General features: G+C 39.6%; 1 protein-coding gene across 1 annotated transcript in view; it reads right to left on the reverse strand.

Moving 5' to 3' along the window:
* The window catches only part of LOC115419034 (receptor-type tyrosine-protein phosphatase gamma-like), a 662,327-nt gene that overhangs the window by 435,400 nt on the left and 199,385 nt on the right, over nucleotides 1-27,542 (reverse strand). The window contains exon 2 of the mRNA XM_030133641.1: nucleotides 2,939-3,055. Within this exon, the coding sequence (XP_029989501.1) occupies nucleotides 2,939-3,055 (117 nt within the window). The remainder of the gene's footprint in view (nucleotides 1-2,938; nucleotides 3,056-27,542) is intronic.

The raw sequence follows: 27,542 nt of genomic DNA on the forward strand, positions 1-27,542 counted from the left end.
AACCCCAGCCAAACCCCAGTCAAACCCCGGTCAAACCCTGGTCAAATCCTGATCAAACCCCAGTCAAACCCAGTCAAACCCTGGTCAAACCCCAGTCAAACACCCAGTCAAACCCTGGTCAAACACCCAGTCAGACCCCAGTCAAACCCCGGTCAAACACCCAGTCAAACCCCAGTCAAACTCCAGTTAAACCCCAGTCAAACCCCGGTCAAACACCCAGTCAAACCCCGGTCAAACACCCAGTCAAACCCCGTCCCAACCCTGGTTAAACTTCGGTCAAACCCCAGTTGTATGTGTGCCCTGTGAGGCTCTGACAACCACATAAAAACAGCCCATCCAGCAGTATCTGAGACGTCTATTGTTTCCCGTCTTGCCTGCATCCTGCCTACCATTACATCAGAGTCTTATGTAAGAGCTGTGATCAGACATGAGGAGGGGGTTGGGGGGGGGGGGGGGGGTTGGACAGCAGGAGAGCATCGCTGGATCTCAGCATCAGCAGCAGTAGCGCTAACTGAAACTGTCACCGTCTAAGCTTTTACCCACAAGCTCCCACAATCTCGCAGGCACAACGGGCGACCAATTAGGGTTAGACGAGCGAGCGGAAATATTGAAATAAATAAACTGAAAGATCATTTGTGGCCTGCGGCTCGCGTCACTCGCATGGTGAAAGATTAATGCTGCCCCTCTGAAAATCTAAAGGCTCTAAAGGGGCAGTGGAAGTGGCTTTTTTCCTCTTCTAAAGCTCTGCTTAAAAAAGGGGAAAGTGAAAAAGAAAAAAGCCCAGAGACACCTTCAGGCCAGAAGATCAGCTGGAGACGCCACCGACGGAGGACGACAAACGTATCGCTTCGACACGGAACACGACGGACAGCGTTGGGTGGAAAATACACAAACCCACACTCGCCACGCTATTAATCACACAACTCTGCAACGCTACGGATAAAAACCTGCAGATTTACAACCACACTGGAAAATAAAGACCAAATTAAACCTCAGCCAACCTCCATTTGAGCCCATTTCTACTGGTTTATTCAGAGTCATGTCATAATTACTACTGTGGTGTTTTTGTTCATGTCCACGGTCTTTATTCACAGTGAAGCGTCTGTCAGCGTCACTCAGCACACAATTAAAACCAACAGGAAAAAAACAGGACCCTCTGCCACCGTTAAAATGGTGAGTTTAACGTCCTGAACCAGACCCATCGTAAGAAGATTCAAGATTCAAAGCGTTTTATTGTCATGTGTTCAGTATTTAGGTTTACCTGTACAATGAAAACCTTACTTTGCCATCCATACTGAATGCCATGAGAATTTAAGATGTATAAAAATTTTAAAATAGAATAATTTAACCAGGAAATTAAAACAAACAAAAAAGTGGCACTTAAGAATGGCATGCAAAAGAGAATGAGCATAAAAATATAAACTACTACTACTAAGTAAATGTGTAACGTGTGAGTAATTGTGCTAAACTGCCAGAGATAAATAAAGCATAAAACCTGTAGGAGCTGAGATGGTAAAACCCCAAGAAAAGACTCCAACACTGAAGTTATTTATGTGAAAAAAAATCTGTTTTGAGATTAATGTGGTAAATTTATGGACGTATTTATATTCACTGGGATTAAAGTAGCAAATTCATAAGAAAAGTACCTGTTACAGAAGTAAATCTACCCTCTTTAGGTTGAAATATTTCAGCTATATTTGCATTCTATTCAACATAGAGAAACAAGTTTCTTGTGGAATAAATAAAATAGTCTACCAATGAAAGCTTCAACCCACCAAAAGAAACCATTATAACGCTTGGTTTCTCTGACCCAAAAAACAACAAGAACATGACTGAAGGACCAAAATGCAACTGCACATATTATAAGAACTGGAACCAAATATCTTTACATAATTAGTCAAAATGGCAGTGAGTCAACCACGCAGATAAACCTGATAAAGTAAAAGATGTCATGTATTGAATAGTTTATTATGTCATGAAAACCCACAGAACCACAGCATCATCCATTAGCATTAGCCACAGAAGCTAACAAAGACAGCTCTTCCTGTCACCAGTATTTCTACCTCATCTGCAGTTTTGGAGTGTAATTGCTGTTTTGTAACTTAAACATGAGATTTACATCATTTCTTTTTAGAACATTAGCTTCATTTTCCTCATATATTAAACACTTTGCTTCATGGACAAATGTTTTCCTCATAAATTCTCAATATTTAAGGTGTTAAAATCTTGTTACTTTGACTCTTATTAGATGATTAGCTAATGCTGGCAGTGTTAGCTGACTGAAAACTGAGTATAGATTGGAAATAAAACATGTATATTTAAGTGTAAAATCAAACTTACTTTACTTTAACTCCAGAAACAGTTGTTGACCGGTTACAAAAAATGGTCGCATTTTTGCACATGAACATAGCATTTGGTAATGGCTGAGAAATGTGTAGACAGAAAAGACTGTAGAAAACTCCAGCATGAGCTGTACTTAAAGATTTCCAAAGTGGTCGACATTTTCAACGGAAACAAAACCAACATCCACTGAAATAAACAAGGCTCTGAGCTGAAGCGTTTCCATTAATCAAACAATTCAAAGATGATCAGTTTTGACTTAAATTAAGGTTTGATGTACAGACACACTGAGCCAACACCAATATTTACATGTCAAACTAATGAAGCCTGTGCATTTATGGATTCATTCACTACACAAGAACATACTTCCCATCTCCCTTTTCTATCTGAGGGTTAATAACATCCACCTGATGGACAGAATCAAACATGGACCAGGTTCTGTCCTCATGTACAGAACAGAACCATTTAAACCACAACCAGAGTCAAACAGTGTAAATTAACATCTGTTCAGCCATTTTCCAAACCAGCCTGAGTTTATCCAGCCTGTGTCCCCCCCGTTTGTCCAAACCGGGTCATCAGAGGCGTATTGGACCCTTACCTGAGTAGGCCCAGTAGGTCTCCTCGGCGGTGGCTCTTCGGAGTCGCGTCCCGCCAGCGCCAACACTGCCGAGGACTCGGATCGGGGCTCGGGGCTCGGCTTGGCTTCCTGTCAACGCTGCAGGAGGAAGAACAGGGTGACAGGAGGGTTAGCATAAACAGAGCAGAGGTTGGACAACGGTCAGCAGCAGCGCTGTCTGGAGACCTGCTGGGTCACATGACACCCCACTGTGTCCTCAGCCCACTCCACCACGCAAACCGCCTCATAATCACATTCACAGTGAGAAAAAAGGTCAACAACAGAGGAAGAGCACGGCAGGGAGAACCGACCACGGAACATCCTCTGCAGTGGAACGTCAGAACACCGACCGACGGAACATCACAGGGATCAGAAAACACACGACATATCAGCAGGAAACAAACAGAACAGGCCTCAGGTCTAACAACCAGCTCAAACTCCTTACGGTAAGCTGGAAGTGTGTTTTTTTTCTAAAGAAACAACACATCTTAACCCATATTAATCATTATTTATCAGTTATGCAGTTATATTACTTTAGATCATATTGGTCTGAATGTGGAACCTGAACTAAAACCAGTTCAACATCCTTGACTTACTATCTTTAGTGTAACTTTTGCACTTCGCAAATTCATCCCGTGGGCTAGACTGAACCCTTTTTGGCGGACTGGTTTTGGCCCAAGGGCCACATGTTTGACACCCCTGCAGTAAATGAACAGTACTGAAAAGAATGAGCATGACTTTTATCCATGATGGAGCCATAGTTTACTGATATTATATTCACAGTACTCATTCAACGTGTGGTTCATTTAGATGGTGAACAATCACTGCATATCAGTCTGTTTACGCAAACACTACCTCAGTAGTTCCTCAGATCAGTCTCAAGACCAGTTTTTGAAGATGCAGGGAGTGAGCGCTGGTGTGGATAGAAATTACGGTCTGGTTCAGTTTAATGCCCAGTTGGTTCTATCTGTACATGTATTGATCTGTACACGTTCACAGATCAGTTATGAAGATGTCAGGTGGTTTCCAAACACACTCTACTGGTGTTGGCTTCTCTATTCTGGTTTCATTTCTGTTCAATAAATGATGATGTAGTTTAAACTGTTGTGGGTAGTTTTACCCTGGAGGTTAAATCTGGATAATTTTAGCCCCGTAATGGACCAGAGGAGGGTTTGGGGTTTTTTTTAGAATTGAGAGGAGGTGTAATTGTTTTTCCTCACTGTTTCAGTCTGTTGCATGTTGGACGGATCAGGACTAACAGGTGAAGACAATAAAACAGGTGAAGACAATAACACAGGTGAGCTGACATTTGGAAAAACCATCCTCACACTGGGTGATCAACGTTTGCGCCACCTGCCATATCATCCACAAATCCTTTAGAAATTCATGTTTCATTATCATACATGGAGCTAAATCCATGACAAATGGATTTCATGGCTATCATGAAGATTTGACTTTAAATTGGCCTCACAGTCTCAGATGGTCCCAGATCTACAGTCCTGTTACAGTCCTGTTTTAAGTCCTGTTACTGTCCAGTTTAAAGTCCTGTTACAGTCCTGTTATTGTCCCATTTAAAGTCTGTTTACTGTCCTGTTACTGTCCTGTTATTGTCCTGTTTAAACTCCTGTTACTGTCCTGTTACTGTCCTGTTACTGTCTCATTTAAAGTCCTGTTATTGTCTCGTTTAAAGTCCTGTTACAGTCCTGTTGCATTCCTGTTTAAAGTCATGTTACTGTCCTGTTACTGTCCTGTCACAGTCCCGTTTAAAGTCATGTTACTGTCCTGTTACAGTCCCGTTTAAAGTCCTGTTACTGTCCTGTTACTGTCCCGTTTAAAGTCCTGTTACTGTTCTGTTACAGTCCCGTTTAAAGTCCTGTTACTGTCCTGTTACTGTCCTGTTACAGTCCCGTTTAAAGTCATGTTACTGTCCTGTTACTGTCTGGTACAGTCCTGTTTAAAGTCTTGTTACTGTCCTGTTACAGTCCCGTTTAAAGTCCTGTTACTGTCCTGTTACAGTCCCGTTTAAAGCCATGTTACTGTCCTGTTACTGTCCTGGTCCATCATTAGGTTTGCTGGTTTATTGAAGTTCTAATGTGCACACATATGCATTTGTCTCTGTATTATATCCAATCTGATATATGCCAAGTATGAACAGCAGAAAAACTACAGTTTCTGGGTAAAAACAGCTTCTATGGACCACAGTAGTCATATTTACTGTGACCTTTGACCTTAACATGTCTTTAACCCCTTGGTTCAGGCAATATGATATTTATGGCATTTATTTACTGAGGTTTTATACCAGTAATAAATTGACCAAAAATAAGAAAAATGAGCTAAAAATTGAATGATAAAAATAAAATAATCAACATGAAGCAAAAATAAACAGTAATATATTAACAAAATGGGAAAACAAAAAAACAAGAAAAGAAGGAAAATAACCAATGATAATATGAACAAAATAACAAAACAAAACCTAAATGAACAAAAATGACCATCATAATCAACAAAAAGACCAAAATAATAAAAAAAAAAAAAACCAAACAAAATAATCAGCAAACTGAACAAAAATGACTAAAATAACCAGGTTTCCTTCAACTCATAGTGTCTTTAACCTTTATGACACATTTAGTTCAGTTATTTTTGTGTCTTTTAAAGCTGTGCACATATTTACTATATTTTCTTGTTGTGTTTGAAGAAAAGAAGATGGGAAATAAATATTTAATCATTTAACTCCTGTAAACAACACAGATAAATGTGGAATTAGCCTTTTACACAGTAAGTGTACATGTAAACAGTACTTGTTTCTAGACCTGCTAAATGTTGGTGGTATTCTAGAACTAGAACCATTTTTTTTTTATCTAAGAACTGGTCCAGTGAAAGGTTTGTCAGGTTTTATAACCATCTCTTTTTAGCTGAAGTACTAGCAATTTTTTCACAGATATATTTGAATTTGTACGAAAGTTACTGTGACTGAGGCGATGAACACAACGCTGGGACTGACGATACTATTTTGGGTGATGTTTATCCAAATAAAAATGCATTTTTAATGGCAATTTTAATAAATATCCCAAGGTTCAAACATCGCCAAACCCTAAATCCTCGTCTCAGACACTCAGACGTTTATTAGAACTTCATTTCTCCGACATTTCATTTGGGAGCAGAATGTTGAAAAAGAAAAATCCCTGTGCTGGTTTCATGTCTGAAACCTTAAATCGCCTCCTCTCGGGCTGCGAGACCTTCTTGATCCCTGCTAAAGAAAAGGCAGAGATGGAACGCCGGGCTTCTTTAAAGTGGAGGACAGGATTTCTGACAGCTCCTCTCCTAATGGCTCCACTGTGCTCCCAGATTCGCCCTTTTACAGATCTTTCACTGGACCAAAATCATGCTAAAAGGAAACGAGGAGTTTGTCTCAGACCTGTTGGAGGCCTTCAGCGTTCCATTTATAAGAGGCCTTTACAAGCCTCGACTGTCCTCATGGAAACGCTGTTACAGAAACATGTTTACGGGTTATTAGTCTCAACAGTTTATTCACACTGATGTCGTGGCCGTCGGCTCTTTTGGCTGCGTGTACAGTAAAGCCTGTTTCTGCTGATAACATTGACCGTATTCTCAGGGAAAACATGGCGTGTTCTTTTAGCGATACACAACCTAAGGAGTCGCAGCGGGAGCCCTCGCAGGAGAAAACTTGAAACATTCAGGCCAATCAGCCGCTGAATGAGGCTTGAAGCTTTGGGCAGCCGGCCTGCACAAACCGCTGTGATCACAGACAAACACAGCGCCGGGCTTTGATCGCCCCCACTCAGGTTCTACTGGTGCAAATTCACATCTAATGTTGAGTCCAGAGAAGGAAATAGAAAAACCACACACATCAGGGTCTGATCTCAATGATGAGGATTTTGTGATGTCAACGACTTCGCTACAGTTTTAGCTAAGATTCTGTAAAACCCAATGGGTCATTAGACGATGTCTTTCTGAGTAAACATCTAAACCTGTGATTCTCAACTGGTGGGGTGCATCCCAAAAGTGGGTCTCAAACCTGTTTTAACAGTGGGTTGTGAGCCTTTGTCTACATTAATAAAGCAATCCTGTGTTTTATTTTTTATGGAGCTAAGCCCTGTCCATTCACACTCCCCAACATTACGGGGTGGTAATGCGCTGTAATAATAATTAACACCAGACATTTCACAGAATAAAAGAACCAAAAGTTTCATATCATGGAGAAACTCATGTATGATGACTACATCAGATATGGTTTTACCTCCATTGGATAAAAGCCTCAGTGGGTTTAATTCTTCAATAAGTGACTGTATGAAGTTTTAATTTTTAACAGAATGCACTAGGGCTGCTCGATTATATAAAAAAAAATAATCACAATTATTTTAGCAATAATTGAAATCACGATTATTAAAAACGATTATTTGTTAACCTTAAAGTTGTTTATTTTTTTCTTGCAAACCAATGTAAAATATACTCTTTAAACATAAATAAAGCTTTTAACCACTGAAACAAAGTATGTTCACTTTTGTACGAAACAAAAAAATCTTTGAATGCAAGTAAGTGTACTGTAAATTCAAGTATGTTTCCTTTTGTAAATAAATAGTGCACTGGAATTAAACTGCTATAGACTTGCCATAGAACTGTAGCAATTTAAAAAAAAAAAAAAAGCTCACGTAAAGTGCAAATTATAAATTCAAGTATGTTCAATGTAGTATGAAACAGTAAATTCAGTGGCGTGCCGTAAGGTTTCAGTTCAGGCCTTCTGTATACATCAGCCATCTATAATACGAACGTTAGGGTTATACGGGTTAAGTTAGGTTAATACAGGAGTTGCAGCGTAAAGAGATTCGGAAACTGAAGATTGCATTGCGGACGAAGTTGTTTTTATGTGTTTTAGTTTTTCATAAGATTATGATAAAGGTGGCGGTGGTTAAATTTTAGATGGTTACAAAAGTTTGTTGTGTTACCGGTCGGTGCGGACACAACTACGAAACACTTTTTGCACGTGATGTGTTTTTGCTCTTCGTCTTCTTCATCAAACCCAAAGTGATTCCATACAATTGAATTTGACTTGCCTTTTTTTGTTTACCAAGCACTTCAGCTGTGATTCTCCTGCCGTTTTTCCAGACCGCTAGGTACAACTTTCCTCTTGGGGTGGACCTGCCGGCTAGCTGGGGCGAGGCAGAGCAGCTCATGGTAGCTTGCGTGCGCGTGAATTAAAACAACTCAAAATTAATAATCGTTTTTTCTCGATTACATAATTTTTGTAATCGTTGCGTGTAATAATCGAAATCGTAATTGAATTTCGATTAATTGCACAGCCCTAGAATGCACTATTTAGTTTTGGTTCAAATGGATCTAATTTAGTGTGAAAAGGAATATTTCCATCTTTATCATCGCCACCCACTGGTCAGTTTGGTTCATCATTAAACTTGTCTTCCGTATTTTCATACTGTGATATTCTGTATTATCTCAGGTTCTAAACACACCATCTGTTTATTAAATACATTTGAAAAGTTTAACTTTTATCAGTTTGGGTCTTGTCTTGTCATTGGAGAGTGATAGTGGGTCCTGAACCCAGACCGCTTGAGAACCACTGATCTAAAGAACAAATCAAACCGAATGAGATTGGATTTAACTCTATAAAACCATTTGTATCGTATTTGCTATGCCAGGTTCTGAGACCTTTATCTAATCAACAAGATCAAAACTTTCCTTAGACTTTCCTGTATGCTGCAGCTGAACTCCCTTCTCTGTATGTTCGCAGGTGGTCTCTTATCAGTTGATTTTCATTTACAAATGTATTCTCAGGCTCCTCCCATCTTACCTCTGTAGTTATATGCGGAAAAACCAACAACAGTTTGCGCTGCGTTCGCAGAAAAACATACTGATGGTGGTTCCTAGAGCCAGAACAGAGTTGGGTAACACTGTATTTCAATATGCTGCCCCCACTGCATGGAAGGTCCTGCAAAAAAACTTACAACTATCTGAACTTGTTACTTTATGTGAATTTAAAGCTATTTTACAGGAGCATGAAATCAGTGAGATTGGTCAATGCAACTGTTTTTAAACAAATTATTGTTTTGTAACTATCGATTGTAAGTTTTTTGTATTATGTGTTGATTATGTCTTGTCTTGTCAGAAACTGTGTGTTATGCTGTGTTTCTCTGTCAGGTCACTCTTGGAAAAGAGACTTGTAATCTCAATGAGGTTTTTTACCTGCTTAAAGAAAGGATATATTATTAAATCAGTCCTAATGTTGCTAATGTATCTGTATTTTTTTTTACTAGATTATTGGTCTAATCACATGTTTAAAAGAGTATCTGATAAATGGTGACTATAAGCATCATGTCTACTATGAAACATCTTCCTCAAGAAGTTGACCACAGTTCTAACACTGAAAATGTCAACATTCATATTTAGTGAACACCGAGCCAATCCGATGTACTCCAACCCTTGGGTCCAGGTTGTCGTAAACGGTTCCTGTGCTGGTGTTTGACTTCCTTCCTTCCTGTCGTCACATGCAAGGTCGTGCTGGGAGTTTTTGCTGGTGGGGACTCTCACCTTTAACTGCTGTAAATACACTGTGGCAGCGTCAGGGGGAGGACGTGTCATTGGTCATGTGACCTGCTGGCATCCAGCGGCAGCAGAGTGACCGTCTACAGCGAACCCCAAAACGTCAATCACACCCTAATGGAAACCTGAAGGCTCCAGCTTTTTGCAAGGCATTGTGGGGGAGATTTAGAGGATCAGGACGAACAAAGGGAGAGCCTTTGTTTCAATGACAGACACCGCTGCCCCCCCCCACCCCCCTACTCAGGCCCCCTCCCTCCTCTGGTTTTAATTCTTGGGGATGTGAGCGTGGCTCATGTCGGTGAATGCCAATGGGAGGCAGCTCTATGGCTTTTCTATGAATTACATTATTGATTCCCAATACTGCTCAGAACAGAAAATGTAATTATGCACGAACCCCGCCCTTAACCCCCCCCCCATCCACACACAACACGTCTTCTTTCCCTTCCCTCGTTTTCTTTCTCGTCTTTCACTCGGTGGCTTTTCATCAATTTGTCTTTCACTCCTGTCTTTACTAACCCCCCCCCCCCAGCTGACCTCCATGAACCTCCCAGTGCATCGTCCTTCAGATCCTCAACGGCAGCATGAACATCACTGTGCACAGAAATCCACATGGGTTTGGGTCGAATTTACCAACGTGAACGAACATTAACCCTGATGTTGGAGCTGAATCTGGGTCTGAGATGCATTTGAACACATTTCACTTTGACTTTCAAAGAATCTACACTTAAAGGTGTTGTAATTCAATGCTATAAAAGAATCTTAACGCATGTTAAACTAGTTTCCTCCATTATATTTGAGATGACGGACTGTTTCCCCATGTTGTTTCTGAAGTTATTTATAGTCGAGTTTAGAGACTAAACTTTAACCCTTTAACCTCTGAGCCATGATTCCAGGTAAAGGGGCTGCTGTGAATTCTCTTCTGTTTCAGTGTCATAAAAGTTGCTGTGAGTATGTGCTTGTGTTCCTTTTCTTCAGTGGTTTTGTTTTACTGTGTGTTTTAGGGTCAAAACAGGGTGGAATAACAGAAAAAGACAAAGAGAGGAGTTAAAGTTTGACAGATTTGGACTAAATAAAGCACTCAGAATGTACATCAATAAGAGATTTAGGATGTTGAACATGAACTGTGAACTGGAACACACTGAACAACAACAAGCTCTTTTTTAATAAATCAGTCCAGCAGTTTTTTGACACCTGGTTGAACACCATAAAGCAGTTACACGGTCAAAACACAGTAAAGACAGTAAAAAACTACAAGAGCACTCGGAGAGCGCAGACCTCCGCCAAGACAGATCAGTGCCCCCCCCCCCCCATCACCACCAAAATTTAATAATTTGTTCCTTGTGTCAATATCAACATTTCCTGAAATTTTCATCCAAATCTGTCCATAACTTTTTGAGTTATCTTGCACACGGACAGACAGACAGACAAACCAACACCTGCAAAAACATAACCTCTTGGCAAAGGTAATAAAGGAAAATCATCACAACACTGGAACAACAGTAAAAACAAAAAACCACGAGGAAAACTGTGTTAAAAAAAAGCCAAAACCGTATATTTTTACAGTGAGTCGGTCTCACTCTGTGTTTTGAGCAAACAGTTTAATTTTGATGAAAATTTAAAATAAACTCACGTTCAAAAAGCTCACCACAGACACATTAGGGGTTAAAGGGTTACAAAATTTTCAGGAGGTTCTTCACAAAGCCATGCAGATGCTTAAGAAACTTTCAGACGTGAAGTGATTTAAGGAAAGAGAAGATGTTTAACCGTCACCTAACCAGACAACACGCAAACGTTATCAATCCAATCATTAAAAAAATAAATCCAACATAATGGACAAAAACAACAATAGCCAACTCAACATGGACTCATTCACTGCCCCCATTTATTAGAGTATCTATTACATATTTTTAATTCTCTACAGGTATTAATAGGGCCTCCCTAATCTGAATGACAAATGGCATGGAATAACGAATGACCACTAGGGTTAGGGTTAGGGTTAGGGTTAGGGTTAGGGTTAGGTCATTCATTATTCCATGCCATTTGTCATTCGGATTAGGGAGGCCCGTATTAATACATATATGGTCATGATGAGTATTGGTGATATGTTCGGGTTTATGTTTGTCGACAGACAATGGTCTTTATTGATACTGTTGCCTCAAAAATACCAGTGTTGACTGGTTGAACTTAAACAGTATTGTGATGTTTTCATATTCTAAGTACTAAAATAGTTTCATTCATCCACTAAGGCCTCCTTCATCCTGTGTTTGGACAGAGTCCTGCTCTTCTGTTCATGGTCTGAGTCTTTAGTCAAACATTCACATCCTCTCGTAGATCGGTGGGTCATTAATGAAATGAACTGCTCATAATTTGCACATGGTTATTGGATCAGCTGCAAGATCTAGACCCTCCTCTCTCAGCGTTTGTAAGATTACAGCTTCACGCTCAGGAAATCTGGCTGGTTTCCAGCAGAACATGGTCCATTATCAGATTTAAGTGTAAAAATCATCCACTGATGAGTCACTTATACACCAAATTAATCAGAAATATCTAGATTCGCTGCATCTCCATATACTTCTAAAAGTGGTTTATGAATTATAGCAGAGGACTGAGGACGTATAAATGGACGTGTCTGCAGTTGGACATCTGTTAAAGAGCTGATACAGACACACAACATTAGTGAAATGAAGACGATGAAACTATGAACCACTTCTTCATTACCTGACTGATTTACACAAAAACACCAAACTATACAAGTGATATATACATGTACAACCTCCATTATTACTCCACATGTTCAAAGATGTAATGAATTACCTGTGTTTCCTTCTAAGGTAAACGGTTTTATCACTTTACACTTCGACTCTTCATTATTGTAATAACGTCACACCTGCAAAACAACCACTCATTCCCTCTAATGCACATTTTAGTGCCATCTTCTGCTGATTTACACCGACAACCACTCACGTCACATCACTTTTATTTATGGCGTCCACTATCACTAATCAGACATCGGCCTCCAGGGGATTCGTCACCTCGAAAGTCATGGATTCGGAAGATTCAGAACGCCGAAACACAGGAGATACCAGAGACGTGGTCTTTACGAGAGTCTGAAAGCACTGGGCTCTGGAAGTATGGACTAAGAGAAACTAAAGCACAAACGTCACACAAAACTGAGAGAGTATACAATAGTATCTGAACCTAAACATCTAGACTGTGAGATTAACATGTGGCTCAAAACAACTTACATGAATAAGTGGTGCCAGGCACAACAAACCCCGCCCCTCACACGTATATCTTATTTTGGCATGGATCCAGTTGATGTCATCATCTCTATGCGTGTTCTGATGTCAGCATATCAGTTGTTTCCATGTATGTGGCAAGGTTGAAGTAAATTGAAACAAAATTGATGTTTTTTACAAACATTTGAAATGTCGCCCATTTTAAGTAAATGGGAGAAGGGACAAAAATGTAAAAATTCATAAAATATTAGAACTTTGACCTACTTTTCCCAAAGTGCAATGACATTTATTCTGGGTCACTGGCAATCTATAAACCCAATTTGGTATGAATTCAACCAGTAATTTTGCTGCTAGAGTGTTACCAAACAAACAAACAAACAAACCGAACCAAAAACATTACCCCTTGCCTCCCCTTCGGGGGGCGGGGTAATAAGTCAGTTCAACCACGGCTCTAGCCATGCCTTAACTAGGTCACCGCTGATCTGGTAACTGACTCAATATGTTTTAATTAAACCAGTGCAAATATGCATGGGATTTATAATGACTCTAATGTTAATAATATGCCCTTAGGGACCATTTTACCCATCTCAATAAACACACCGCCTAACATTAGCATTAGCCCATCAGTGAACTGCCATTAGAGACCCTCCTGGATCAACTCCAGATCTTCATCAGTACTGTGGTCAAGAATTAACCTATGTAAACGTGATCTTAGTGTTGGGGGAACACAAAAAGGCCCAACTTAAATGGGAATCAAACATGTAAACATCCAACTGTGAGGTGGCGATGCAAACAACTACTACATGACAGAAAAATACTGTAGGATTCCAGGATCCGTTTGTTGGATACCCAGTGGCTATGTTTCCATAAAACATCTAGTGAAATGGGAGTAAACTGACAAAAAATTTCAAAAAAGACCTTGTAATTTACACATTTCTATAACTTGGATTGGAGCAGATAAACTAAACTGCATCATATGGTCAGAAGGTGGCGCTGTAGTCTGCAATAAACATCTGTAATAATAATTTTTTTTAAAAAGTAGATTAAGTGGAGCCAGAAGATGTTGCACACTTTCTGAGGATATCTAGGAGGATATCTCAAACAGGAGACCATGAGTCACTACGTTGGTCTATTTAATGAAGATGTTTAAATTTATTCATGATGGAAAAAGGCAAAACTCATCTCAAGGGCAAAATCTGTCTTATTTTTTCCGAACATTACCATTTATATCAATATGTCTGATGTGAAACTTTGCATTAAATACATCCATTCTGACAGCCAGCACAAGAATGTCAGTACCAATGGATTGAATCCAGATAGATTGATTGATCGGTCGTGTAACCCTTTAACCCCTGACGTGTCTGTGGTGAATGTTCTGAATGTATGATTTATTTTAAATATTCAGAAAAATTAAGCCGTTTGCTCAATAGGAAAATTTTCATTACGTGCTGATAGAATCGACCTTGTTCTATCCACAGACGTCTGAGCATGCTCAGTTCACCCCCCGCCACCTGTGGAATGGGGGGTAAAACACAGCAGTGAGTGAGGACCGACCCACTATAACAATAGACAGTTTGGGCTTTTTTTGTGTGTTTTCTTTGTGGTTTTTGGTTTGTTTTTTAATGTTTTTACTGACTTTTGACCAGGTAACTGCTTTTTGGAGTTCAACCAGGTGTCAAAAAGAGCTGGACTGTTTTTTTGTTGTTGTTGTTGTTTTTTTAAAGCCCTAAACAAAAAACTACTGACCCCAAATTCAAATCCTTGTTATTGTTCAGTGTGTTCCAGTTCACAGTTCATGTTCAACATCCTAAAGCTCTTACTGATGTACATTCTAAGTGCCTTATTTAGTCCAAACCTGTCAAACTTCAATTCGTCTTTCTGTCTTTTTCTGTTTTTCACCCTGCTCTGACCCTAAAACACACAGTAAAGCAAAACCACTGAAGAAAAGGAACACAAGCACATACTCACAGCAACAAGCATTTATATGAACGATACCAACACCATGCATGGCTCTAAATTCAAAAATACTGTCATTATTATTATTATTATTATTATTATTATTATTATTATTATTATTATTATATGATTATGATTATTATGATCATAATGATTATGATGATGATTATTATCTTTATTATTATTATTATTATTATTATTATTATTATTATTATTATTATTATTATTATTATTATCATTATTATTATTATCTACTGTCTCCTCCAGACTGATGACAGAATTTGAGATGAATATGTATAAACTCAACAGTCCATAAAGACAGTTTCATCTTTTACCATCTTGTGTTTTGTGTTTTTCTTTGTGGTGAACCCCCGGGGCCCAAAACCCCCCAAACCCCACCCAGGCCCCAGTCCATCTCCACCATCCAGACATTTAAAGAGCTTTGTTTATCCAGAGGTGATGTCCCATGATCCCTCCACTGAATTTATCAGGTCCAACTCCATCTCTGAGGCCCAATAACGACATCTCAGTAAGTGGCAGTGACAGAGGAAGAGTCGGATTGAAAACGGAGGTGAAGGACAAAGGAGGAGATGAGGAAGGAGACGAGGAAGGAGACAAGGAAGGACAAGATGACAGATGAGGAGGAGGCTCAGAAGATGGGGTCAAAGCAGAGACCGGGCTTAAAGAAAGTGAAAGGGGGGGTGGGGGGGGTGGAGTGAGGAGAGGAATTAAGCACAGACGATAAAATTACACTCCTCTCCTAGCAACAGTTACCGGGTCACTGATGGACAGCCGGCTGCATGGCAACCAGTCAGAGGCAGAGGAGGAGATGAACAGAAGCCCAGTGTTGGGCTGAGGATGAGGAGGATGAAGAGGAGGAGGCGGTGGTGTGGGGGGGTGGGTTCTCCCTCATACAGAAACACTGTGGTACTGTACTGGTTCAGACTGGATGGAAACTGTCAGATCATCAATACTATTAATATAAGAATCACAAACAGGTTGAATGTAGAATTACTGGGTTAGGTTCAAAAAAAGGTCACGGTTTAGGTAAAAATAGACTCTTCGACAGTGTTAAGTAGGTGTTAAAACCTGTTTCCCTGGAGGATTTCCACTTTACTGTACATTTACACTGTGGACAGATTGTAAAAGCATCTGCCATGACATCAACCACCTCAGCTGAGGCTCAAGGGAAACAGTCTGGAGGTTTCTTCAAGGCAGATACGTCCTCTGACATGAACAATGAACACAAAGCACAGCAGCCACATCCATGGTTCAACACTCTAAAGTTACAACCAACTACAGAGTCTGCATCTGAATGTCTGAAATATACAGGACGTGGCTCATGAAAAACATACGTCATCCTACGGCAGCAGAAATGAAGCATTCTGGGTACTCTATTGAGCCAGTACTCTATTAAATACAGGTCTGGACCTGCCTCCATGTTGTTAACGCTGTTGGAGAACCTGGAGAACATACTGTGAACAGGAACAGGCTTTTGTTAGATTGGATGAACCAGAGGCTGCCACAATAATTTGGACCAATAATTTCAACATGTGGAGAAGTGCGTCATTACATGAAAATGACATGAATCCTTTAAAGGAGAATGCCACATAGTTGGAAGCAGAATTATTCAACCTCCAAGCAAATGTTGATAAATGGCCAAGACTAGTGATAAAAAAAAATCACTTTCAATCATTACACCATTTAACCCATAAAGACCCAGTGCTTCTCTTGTGGCAGGTTCAAAATAGTTTTTTCTCTATAATTTAATTCTTCTTAATTGATATATCACCTTTAGTCTAATATTATCCTCTGTATTTTGTGATTTTTCAGTGAAAATCATGTATTTTCCTGTATTTAATTTACTAATCATGTACATGTTCATTAAAGCTCAGATTAAAGTTGAGGAATATTATATCAGACAGAGAAAACTAAAAAAAAAAGTGACTTTTTAAGCAATAACTGAACATGAAAACAAGTGTCTTCACTCTGTCATTGATCCAACTCCATGGATTTTACTGGTGAATCAATGATGTAGAAGATGACAGTATTTCCACATTCACTGCAGAGCCTCTAAACATCTAAATGGGTCACATCTGATGACCATGAAAAGATGACAAAAGGCATTTTACACTAATTATTTACATGTATTGATAGGATTAGTGGATCAACAGGTATTGAACATTTTAGGTCAGTAGATGCTTTTGGTCACCAGTGGCTGTTTGGGTCTTTATGGGTTAAAGACAACTTGTTCAAATACTCCTTTGCACTGAAACAAGGTGTTTGACCAAAACATTTTCAATAATGCTAAATCATCCACCTGCAGAATCACTGAACGCCCCCCCACACACACACACACACACCACCACCACCACCTGTGAACTCGAAACATCTATTTTTTTTACTCAATATCTGACCTTTTGTAAACATTGCCAACCTTTAACGATTGTTTGCCAACACACTTTATAACTCAGAATTAATCCTTGCCCTATTTAAGCGTCTGTTCGTCTTCAGTTCATATTGCCACCATGCCTAAATCAAGGGAGCTGTCATTAGAGTTCAGAAGAATGATAATTGATTTCCACAACAAAGTAAAAGGGTCTAAGACCATTACTAAGACATTAAACATACCTACAGTTTCAAACATCATTCAAAAGTTTAAGACCAAGGTTACTGTGGTAAACCTATCAGGATGTGGCAGAAAATGGAATATTACCCCTACTACTGTAAGATGGCTTTCAAGACAAGTGAATAAAAACCCCAGACTCACTGCCAAGGACTTGCAGGAAGACCTGGTAAGAGCAGGGACTGATGTTTCTGTTGATACAGTATGGCACATATTACACAAGCAAGAAGTACATGGACCCCAGACGTACACCGCTCCTGACCACCAAGGACAAAAAAAGTTGACTCCTGCATCCAGATGGGTTTTGGCATACTGAAGTTCTGGGACTCTGTTTTATGGACAGATGAGACAAAACTGGAGCTCTCTGGCCCAATGGATCAGCATGGTGTTTACCTGTACCAGTCGTGAATGTTCATTGGTTTCTATTTCATAGATATTTCATAATCCTAGCAGTTCCGTCAGTAACTTAGGTTATATCCCGTTAGGCGTTGCCCAGTACTAAGTCACTGCTCCGTCAGTCATGGTCAGACACAAGTTTCCTCCTTCACAGACTGTTCCAGCACTGGTACTGACCCAGACTGGTTGAATTATCCCATTACCTGGGCTAAGATGGACTGGTCACTGACCCCGTGTAGCAGACACCAGTCTACGATGACACATCGGAGTGGACAGGTTACGACTGAACAAACACCAACACGTTCTTATTCCATCACCTGGAATCAACGACAGGTACATCATTTACAGCTGGCAATGGCTGCTCGTAGGGATGGGAATTGAGAACTGGTTCTTTTTGAGAACCAGTTCCCAGTAACTCAGTTCCTTGGAAATCACTTGCCTGCCTGCTTAATGATTCTGCTTACTGATTCCGCCTTTGTTGCACATGCATGATAACGTCACACTTATGCTGCATTGTTTTAGTTTAGAGGCAGAAACACTCCAAAGTATGTTATATTTCATGCAAAAAGATGTCACTAGGGCCACTTGTAACACAAAGCTTCCATTTCTTTGAAGGGGGGAAATACCTTCAATATGGTCAAACATTTGTCAACACAGCATGCAATTCATTTGCAGCAAAGTCACATGTTTGATACGCTACTTGGCCATGCTTGTGAATCTAGTGGCAGAGCAAACATCAGGGCATCATCTGGGGGCAACAAACATCCTGTTCCCTCAAATAAAAGTTTCCGAAGGTAGGGAAAGAAAAATGAGGTGCACAACAGCAGGAGACATAGAGGAATTAGTAAAGCCTCTTAAGTTTCACTTTCACTTTGTACAATTGTATGGTGTGCCAGTTACTATGAGAGGTTCAATATTTCTGTAAGTCAGATAATCAGTTGTGTATTTTTTTTTTTCTGTTTTCATAAAACTTGTTGCTGGAATAAAGTCTCCTGAATGTTTTGGATCATTAAATGTCCTTGATTGTCGTACAGTTTTGTGAATAACAAAGTTTGCAAGGTGATTCAATAATTCTGCTTCCAACTGTAGATGCATGGATGTAAAAGATTTGAAGATCATTTCAGAGTGTATTCAGTCTGTAGAGGTTTGGATGAAGACAGAAGTCACCCACTGGTGGGATTATTCCAGTAGAGGACTTCCTGTTATTCACACCAGAACATGGACAGTGTCTGTTAAAAATTCTGATCAGACTGAATCCAGTGAAAAGCTGAACTCCACCTGTGATAAGTCATATTTCTAATAATCTGAGCGTCTCCTTAAACCATGTGGAGAGCTGAACCCACTTTAGTTTCTGACTAGATCAGGGGTGTCAAACTCACATACACACCAGTATTACCTCAAATGGATCAGACCAGTAAAATAATAGCACACAATAACCGATAAACAATGACAACTCTACATTTTTTTGTGACTAGCATGAATAACCACAAACAAACTGAAATGTCTTGAGAAAAATCTGTGAAATTGTAACACTATGCCTGTCAGTTTACAGTGAAACCCTCTGGTGAACCCCTCCTCCTCCCCATCGATGCCCCCCCATCCCTCCCTGTCAGGCCTCGTCTCCATCTTTGCTGCAGAAACAGGAGGCTGTGCGACACCCAGACCGTACATATGGAAATGTCCGTATGTGACTGTTTCCACTACAGCCGACTCAAATGAACACGTTTACCCCACAAACAGCAGAAAAACACTCATCACATGTTAGGAGTAAACATGTCATTTATGTCCAGTGACAGTCAACACAACAGGTGATGCGTTCAGGGACATTAAACAGGTTCAGTTACTGTCAGTGCTTTTTCTGAATCGTCTTTAACGTCGCCGTTCCCTGCTTCATTCAATTAAACACATGGTAAATTAAACACATGGGCTTGGTTTGATGGTCGGTTTGATCCCAGTGGGATTCTGGGATATGGAGTGGTCTCTTCATTTGTTACAGAGATGAACATCATGTTTGGTTATTGATTGTTCCACTATGACCATTAAATGTATTGATTTGTAAAAGATGGAGTCACTAGGGATAACTGAAGACTGTGTCATTTAACCCTACGGTATCCAACCCACAGAGGTCCTTTAGAGGAGTGATATTTTGCTGTTTTTAAACTGAATTATTCATTTTCAAACATTTCCCTGTGGTCCATATAAACTGTAAATTCTATGCTTGGGTCTGAATTAATTTATTCAACTCCGCAGGTCCATCTTCAACCCTATTTTTGAGTAATGACACTAGAAAGGTCATTTTGAGCGCCGGCCCTTTAAATGCAAATGAGCCACTTCACACCCCACCCCCTCCAGGTTATTGGCCATGTTGCTCTGTCCCGTTCAGCCACTTCTGTTCGTTAATACAACCAACAACTGAACATTTTAGGTAATTGGCTCATAGTTTGGACATATTTTCAGTATGGACTACAACCGCTGCTGCTGATAAAGAATTATGGCGTGCTCAGGGAAATGTTCATCGGAAGTCTTGACCTTATATGTGCAAATGTTGTGACGTAACTAGTTATAGACGTAACAAATTAAGCAGGAATTAAAACGGGTTGTAGAAATCCACTCAATTATTGCCTAAATGAATATAAAGATAGCTTTAGACTGTAGCACCTGGAGGGTTCAAATTCAAACTTTATGGACTATTATGGTCCAAATACACATATAAATGTACCAAAGACTAATAAAAGTGGGTTTAGCAAAATATGAGCCCTTTACCACCTAAAGCTGCATAGTGTCGTAGTATTGTCAATTTTTTTCATACAGTTTTTGTTTAACATTTTTACATTTTTTTGTATTTCAACAACTTGAGCCATAAACAAAAATACCAAAAACTCAATAACTGTCATTTTTAACCCTTGAAATTCCATGTTTGTAATGTAAACAAACCATATTTTTTGATGCAAAAAATATTTTGCATATAAATTGTAATGGTTATATTTAGATTTTTTTCATCCTGTCATATATCAATGATTAACACCAACACTGGTTAATATAAATTATTATTTTTTTGTACTAGGTCAAATGTTAAATGCTAAAATGTGTCAGTGTTCATTTTGTACTCACTTGGTAGAAGGGGATTAGTGTAGGAATTTAACATTGTTTACAGTGTGCTACTTTTAGTGTATGGGTCAGAATTTTAAAAATCATGCAACAATGAACAACTTTTGAATTCTGACCTAAAACAAATTGTGAAAAATAATACGACCCTTTATAACATGAAGTGCAAAGTGTGCATAATATGCTCACTTGGATACTGGAAGTTTAAACACATCCTGGTTTTTAGAAACTATGATAGAAACCAGATGTCTGGTTATGAGCCAAATGCAGCAACAAAACAATTAAAATATGTTAATTAAAGGTTGAGTGTGTGATACTGAGGTACGTGTAGTTAGATTGGTTTTTATGTAGTTTTTTTTTTTTTTTTTTTTTTTTTTTTTTTTTTTTTCACTTTGTGATTTACCGTCTGCTGTGTGTGGAGTTAATATTCCCTCAACACTGGAAAAAGCTTCTGTAGAAACATGAACCTGCTACCTTAGATGGAAACAACTCATTCTGATGGAAAGAAAATGCACCGGTTCAGAAATTCAGCTGATTATGCTTTAATGAAAGTATAATTATGATTATTATGTTCCCTTTCTGAGTTAGATCTTCTGAAATCCAACATTAATTGATAAAACTGATGCTCCTGAATGTAAATTTTGTTTCTCTGACTCTATTTGCAACATCAACTGGTTTTAGTGACAGTTATTAGACTATTTATGATCAGTTTTATAGAATAACAGAATTTGAGTTTCCAAATACTTTCATTGCCTAAAGTCTACAACTGGACAATCTCAACATCTTAGATCATGATTAGGGGTGAAACGATTCCTCGAGTAATTCGAGTATCTTGATTACAAAAAATGATCAAGGAATTTTCTCTGCCTCAAAGAATCACTTATTTAATTGTAAAGCTCAAAGCACGGCATTTCACACGGACTACTTAATGTGGCACAACGCGTTTACGTTACTCACGCAAAGGAAGATGACGGAGGACGCAAAAGTGTTCAGTTGAAGCAGCGGGAAGATAGAAGAGGCAAGTGAATACAACAATGATGACGAAAGACAAAGAAAACACAATAAAAAAGACAACGTCGAAAGTGTGGATGCATTTCCGACTGAACAGCAAGGTAAACACAGTGACATGTATCCCTTGTAACACGTCCCTTCCATAAAACAACAGCACATCTCCGATTTTGCACCTTCTCTGTAGACACCCAGAATGGAGCGGAGGACCCGAGATAAAATAAAATTAACGTAGGGCAAATCAATGAGATTAACGTTAATGTACCTTACTAACATAATGTTAGCCCTGCGGAGGGCTAGGTTTCTGTTAATTGTGGCTACTGTCGAATGTCTGGCTAGTTTATTATAATTGTGACAAGCACAGATTTAGGCAGCGAGCTGTGCACCCGTGATCTGCATGGTTAATTTCCCAAAAGCACGGCCAAAATTGTGCATGGGTTGGTGAAAACTTTCTCTTACCTTATCACGACCTAATTTTGGCAAAATCTAACTACTTTTTGCTAAAATGAAGCAAATCATCGATTAACTGGATGTGTGTGTGTGTGTGTGTGGGGGGGGGGGGGTTATAGGTTGTGAGACAGACAGATAAGGTGGGGTGGCCATTGCCTTGATTCTCCTAAATATAGCAGAAATGTGTAAAACTGTTCATGCATGGACTCATTCCAAGTTCCCTTCAAATGTTCTTGCCTCTTTTATGCCACAACACATTCCTGTTATGTCTAAATTGTAAATTCTGAACCTGACAGCTGCCAAAGTTAAGTTGCACATCAAAAAGGCAATGTTTATGCCTTTTTGTTTAGTTATTAATGCGTTATATTTTTGATACTTACAAGAAATACTAACTTGAAAGTAATTACATTTTATTTATTATTTGTATTTGCAGTTGCCTCTCTGGAAATGTTTCTAGTCAAGAAAATACATTTTGTTGCCTATGCACAATATGAATGTAACAAATAAAACTGTTAATTATCCAAAAAAAAAAAAAGGAAACCAATTGGTCCTTCATCATTAAGTGAAATACCTTATTTCCTCTTGTGTATTTATAATTGCTCTTTAACCAAACAAAAATAAGTTTTATCCGATTACTCAATTAATCGAAGAAATTTTCTGTTCAATACTCAAATACTAAAATATTCGATAGCTGCAGCCCTAATCATGATCAATCATGATTTGTCCAATGATTTAAAGGGGTCAAAAAATGAACTTTATTACCTGGCAAATGCTTGTTCTACATGTTCTGTTTATCAATGTAATTACAATATTTTACACTGAACGTTGCATTAACCGATGCATTATTGTCACTGGCACACAGGTTATAAAGTGTTCAGGATTAGTTCACGTCAATCTAATGAGTTTATGTAACATGACTTTCTGCTACTAAAGAAATAATGATAAAGAAATCCTGAGTCCGTCAGCTCTCATATGACCTTTAAGGCAGATTGTCCAGTTCTGCAGAATGCTCAGAGTTTTTGAGTAAATCTACCTTCAACACCACCATCCTCTAAATTAATGAGGAAAGACAAAAGACTGTAACCAAACATAGTTCAGTGATGTACAACTCATTCCATACATGTTTCAATCCAAGCCTTCGACAGGTTTTCTTGGTTGTAAAATACAAATTGATTTCTCCTCCACATTTGCAGGTTCATCCTGTATAAAACCGACAGCTTCGCTCAACGGCGTCTTTACGGTGTCTTTATGAGGGCCGCTGAGTTCAGTGTGGGTTCTATAACAGACTCTCCACAGAACCATAAAACAGACAACAGGACACAAACAGAGGTGCAGACACCGAAGACAGAGATGATTGGCTCTGGACTAGTTTTACCTGGTGACCTCTGGTAATAGTGGAGCTCATCTGTCATGTTAATGTTGTACCAATCATCTGCATCAAGTTAAAAGTAACCTGGACCTTTTTCAGCAAACACAGGGATCCTATGATAATAGTATTTCTATTTGTTTCCTCTGTCTATTTCCTGTTTGAGGACGGCAGAAGATGATAAATGACATGATCAGGTTGTAATAAAACATGGAAATTCACTTAAAGAGTAAATTTCTTCAAGGAAGCGACATTTCAGCAGATGAGATGGACGACATGAGATGGAAAACATGATGAGATGGATGACATGAGATGGGCAACATGTTGAGATGGGCGACATGAGATGGAAAACATGATGAGATGGATGACATGATGAGATGGACGACATGGGATGGATGACCTGATAAGATGGATGACATAAAATGGATGACATGAGATGCACAACATGATGAGATGGACGACATGAGATGGGCAACGCGTTGAGATGGACGACATGAGATGGACAACACGATGAGATGGACAACATGATGAGATGGATGACATGGGATGGACAATCTGATGAGATGGACGACAAGAGATGGACGGCATGATGAGATGGACGACATTTGATGAATGACGGATACATTTTTCTGTCTTTAAAAGTTCTTTCTAAATGCTGAATCTTCCCTGGGATAGCATGGGTTATTTCAGGTAAAACCAGCTTTCACTGGTCCATGTGAAGGCCTGGTCTGGTCCTGGTTCTGGTCTGGTCCTGGTAGTGACTTTCAGGTGGTCTCTTCAAGTTCAGAGTGTGTAAATGCATGGGGTTTTCTTCGGCCTGTACAAACACCTCCACATCCAGTGCCATAAAGTGCATAGCAGATGCAGTGCAGACGTGCACCAAGGTAACTCATTTTCCTCCAACACTCCCTCTCTCGCTGAGCAGTTGCCAGGAGTCAATAAAGCTTAAAGGAGCGAGGACTTTGGCCGGCCTGGCCTTTTGTGTCCAAACACACTGCCACTCGCACAAAAGTTCCTCTTGAGAAGAAAAATAGACAACACTGGTTCCTGTCATCCATCACAGGGGGCCATTTAGGGGAATTGCAGAGTGTTTGCTCAAGGCTTAATTAAAATGCACAGCCCATCACTGTGTTCCTGTACTTAACCTTGGCTCGCCCACTTCACACTCGCTCTCCCTTCGCTTGACTTCAGAGGAAGCGAGCGTCGAGCCGTTCAGATGCATGGGAAAGTGCACACACACTGTACTGTACGGGTGCCAGGCCGGGCCGAGCCGGGCCAGACCCCGGTGGGTCGCTTCATTAGCATTCCTCACATCTGCCTCCAACGCTCTTAGAGCTGAAGGACGTCCACGCCAAGGCAGCCTCGGCTCCGCCTCTGCTGTGGCGCCCACATTGAGGCGAGGCGCTGGATCGTAGCAGCTGTCAGCTATGGGGGGTGGGGGGAGGGGGTGATGGAGAAGATAGAAGAGGGAAAGGAACCAAACCAGCATCTGATTCAGAGTCAATGGGTCAATATGGACGAGAGAAACCAGAACAATACGACCAAATGAACAACACAGAGAATATATTGACAGACTGAGTGGACAGTAGGTTGAACAATTAACAGGATTAACTGAAACATTATTAAAACAACACATCACCAGGGTTTACCAACATTCAACTGTCATATTTTACAGATGTAGCATCATAATCTGCTGTTAGAATTAATAACTTTAAGACTTTAAAGTTGAACATGTCACTGTCAAATCTACAATTTTATTTTAGCGATGAAGGAAAGATAGTAATTTAATTAAATGAATGAAAAACAAAACTAATAACAGTATAAAATTTACTTTGAATGTATGCCAAACAATTTCAAATTCATCCTGATTCTTTTAACACATTTACACTGAGCCTGTCCTTTAGTCTGTTCCTATGTCATGTTTATTTTAAGAGTCAGTAAATTTACAAGATCCTTAAGAAGTGAAATTAATAATTTACCACAACACTGAGTAGCTGGTGATAACAGGCAACAGGAAATTAACATGTTTTTAGAGCATGTGCTGAAAATTAGTACGCCTGTGTAGGGCTGCACGATTCATCGATTTTAAATCGCAATCGGATTTTTTAATTTGGACAATTTTTAAAAAAGGGAAATCGTAAAATCGATTTCATCTCTCTCGTGCCTGCGGGCCGTGCGCTTGCGGGCTCCCGTAGGCTCCTCCTCCTATCAGTGACAGCGGTTTGTCACAGAACTCCGTGCAATGGCCGGACTTTAAATGTGTTCATGAGCCCGCAGTACTTATACCAATGTAAGCCGTGGCTTCACGCACGGATCCCGCAACTGAAATAGAACTGCATGCGGATCACTCATCTTACGTTGTCCCGGATCCGTACCGTACTGTCTTCTTCCGATCCGGGTCCGGGTCTCGGGGTCATCAGCCTCAGCAGAGGAGCCCACACAGCCCTGTGCCCACACACATCCACCCGCTCCAGGATAGAATCCCTCCAGTGTGTCCTGGGTCAGTCTATTCCACGCACGGATCCCTCAGTTTAAACAGAACCGCATGTGGATCACTTATATTAACCTGGTCCACGCACGCACGACTGATGCCTGTCACTGACTTACATTGGTATCACTTCTGTGGGCCCAGATACCCAGGAAAAATAATAATAATAATAAAATTTAAAAAAAAACAACAACAACACACACACACACACACACACACACACACACACACACATATATATATATAAAAAAATTTAAATAATTAATTTAGTCCTCTTACTTGCTAAATTTTCCATTCACAAATGTAAGTTCTGTAACACAAAAACAAATATTATTTATTTTTTGAAAGATGTTGAACTTTATTTAAGGCTGTTAGATAAATCTGGAAACAAAAAGGCTATAAAAAACATAAGTATTTGCTCTGATTTGGACATTGTATTATAGTGTATTCCCCCTGGCAAACTTATGTTATTTTCTTGTTGCATACATTGTTTGTATACTCTATTTCATTCAATAAAGATTTAATTAAGAAAAAATAAACTTCTGGGGGTTCATCACGTGATACCATCACAGATTTGAGGTCAGAGCAGTGCCTTGTATTGTGGGCTGCTCACGAAAACGACATGCTGACTTCTGTTGTCTTTTGTAGTTTTACCCAAAAATCGAAATCAAAATCGAAAATCGAGTTTTTAGAGGAAAAAATCGGGATTTTTTTTTTTGCCAAAATCGTGCAGCCCTACGCCTGTGCACAGTCAACGTCAGGATGAAGTACTTCAACATATGAAACAGTACTGTGACACTCCGATGCAGTACTGTAACGCTTTGATGCAGTACTCAAAGCCTGCGATGCAGTACTGTGACACTCCAATGCAGTACTGTAATGTTTTGATACAATACTATAGCGCTCTGATACAGTACTGTAATGCTCCAATGCAGTAAATACTGTAAAGCTTTGATGCAGTACTCTAATGCTTTGATACAGTACTCCAATGCTCCAATGCAGTACTGTAACGCTTTGATACAGTACTGTAATGCTCTGAAACAGTACTGTAATGCTTCGATGCAGTACTGTAAAGCTCCGATGCAGTACTGTAATGCTCCCATGCAGTAGTGTAATACTCTGATGCAGTACTGTAAAGCTCCGATGCAGTACTGTAACACTCCAATGCACTACTGTAAAGCTCTGATGCAGTACCGTAATGCTCCGATGCAGTACTGTAACGTCTTAAGGAGCAGTAGTAATGTCTGTTTGATGGCTGTAAAACGTCCCTAAATCAAACCCTGAATGCTTCACACAGCTGCCATTTTCGTTCAGTCTTCAGTTTTATACATATATTAATTTATTTTTTACATAAACAAACACTAGATCTAGTCCCAGAT

The sequence above is a fragment of the Sphaeramia orbicularis genome, chromosome 5, assembly GCF_902148855.1.
Source record: "Sphaeramia orbicularis chromosome 5, fSphaOr1.1, whole genome shotgun sequence".
Classification (NCBI taxonomy): Eukaryota; Metazoa; Chordata; class Actinopteri; order Kurtiformes; family Apogonidae; genus Sphaeramia; species Sphaeramia orbicularis.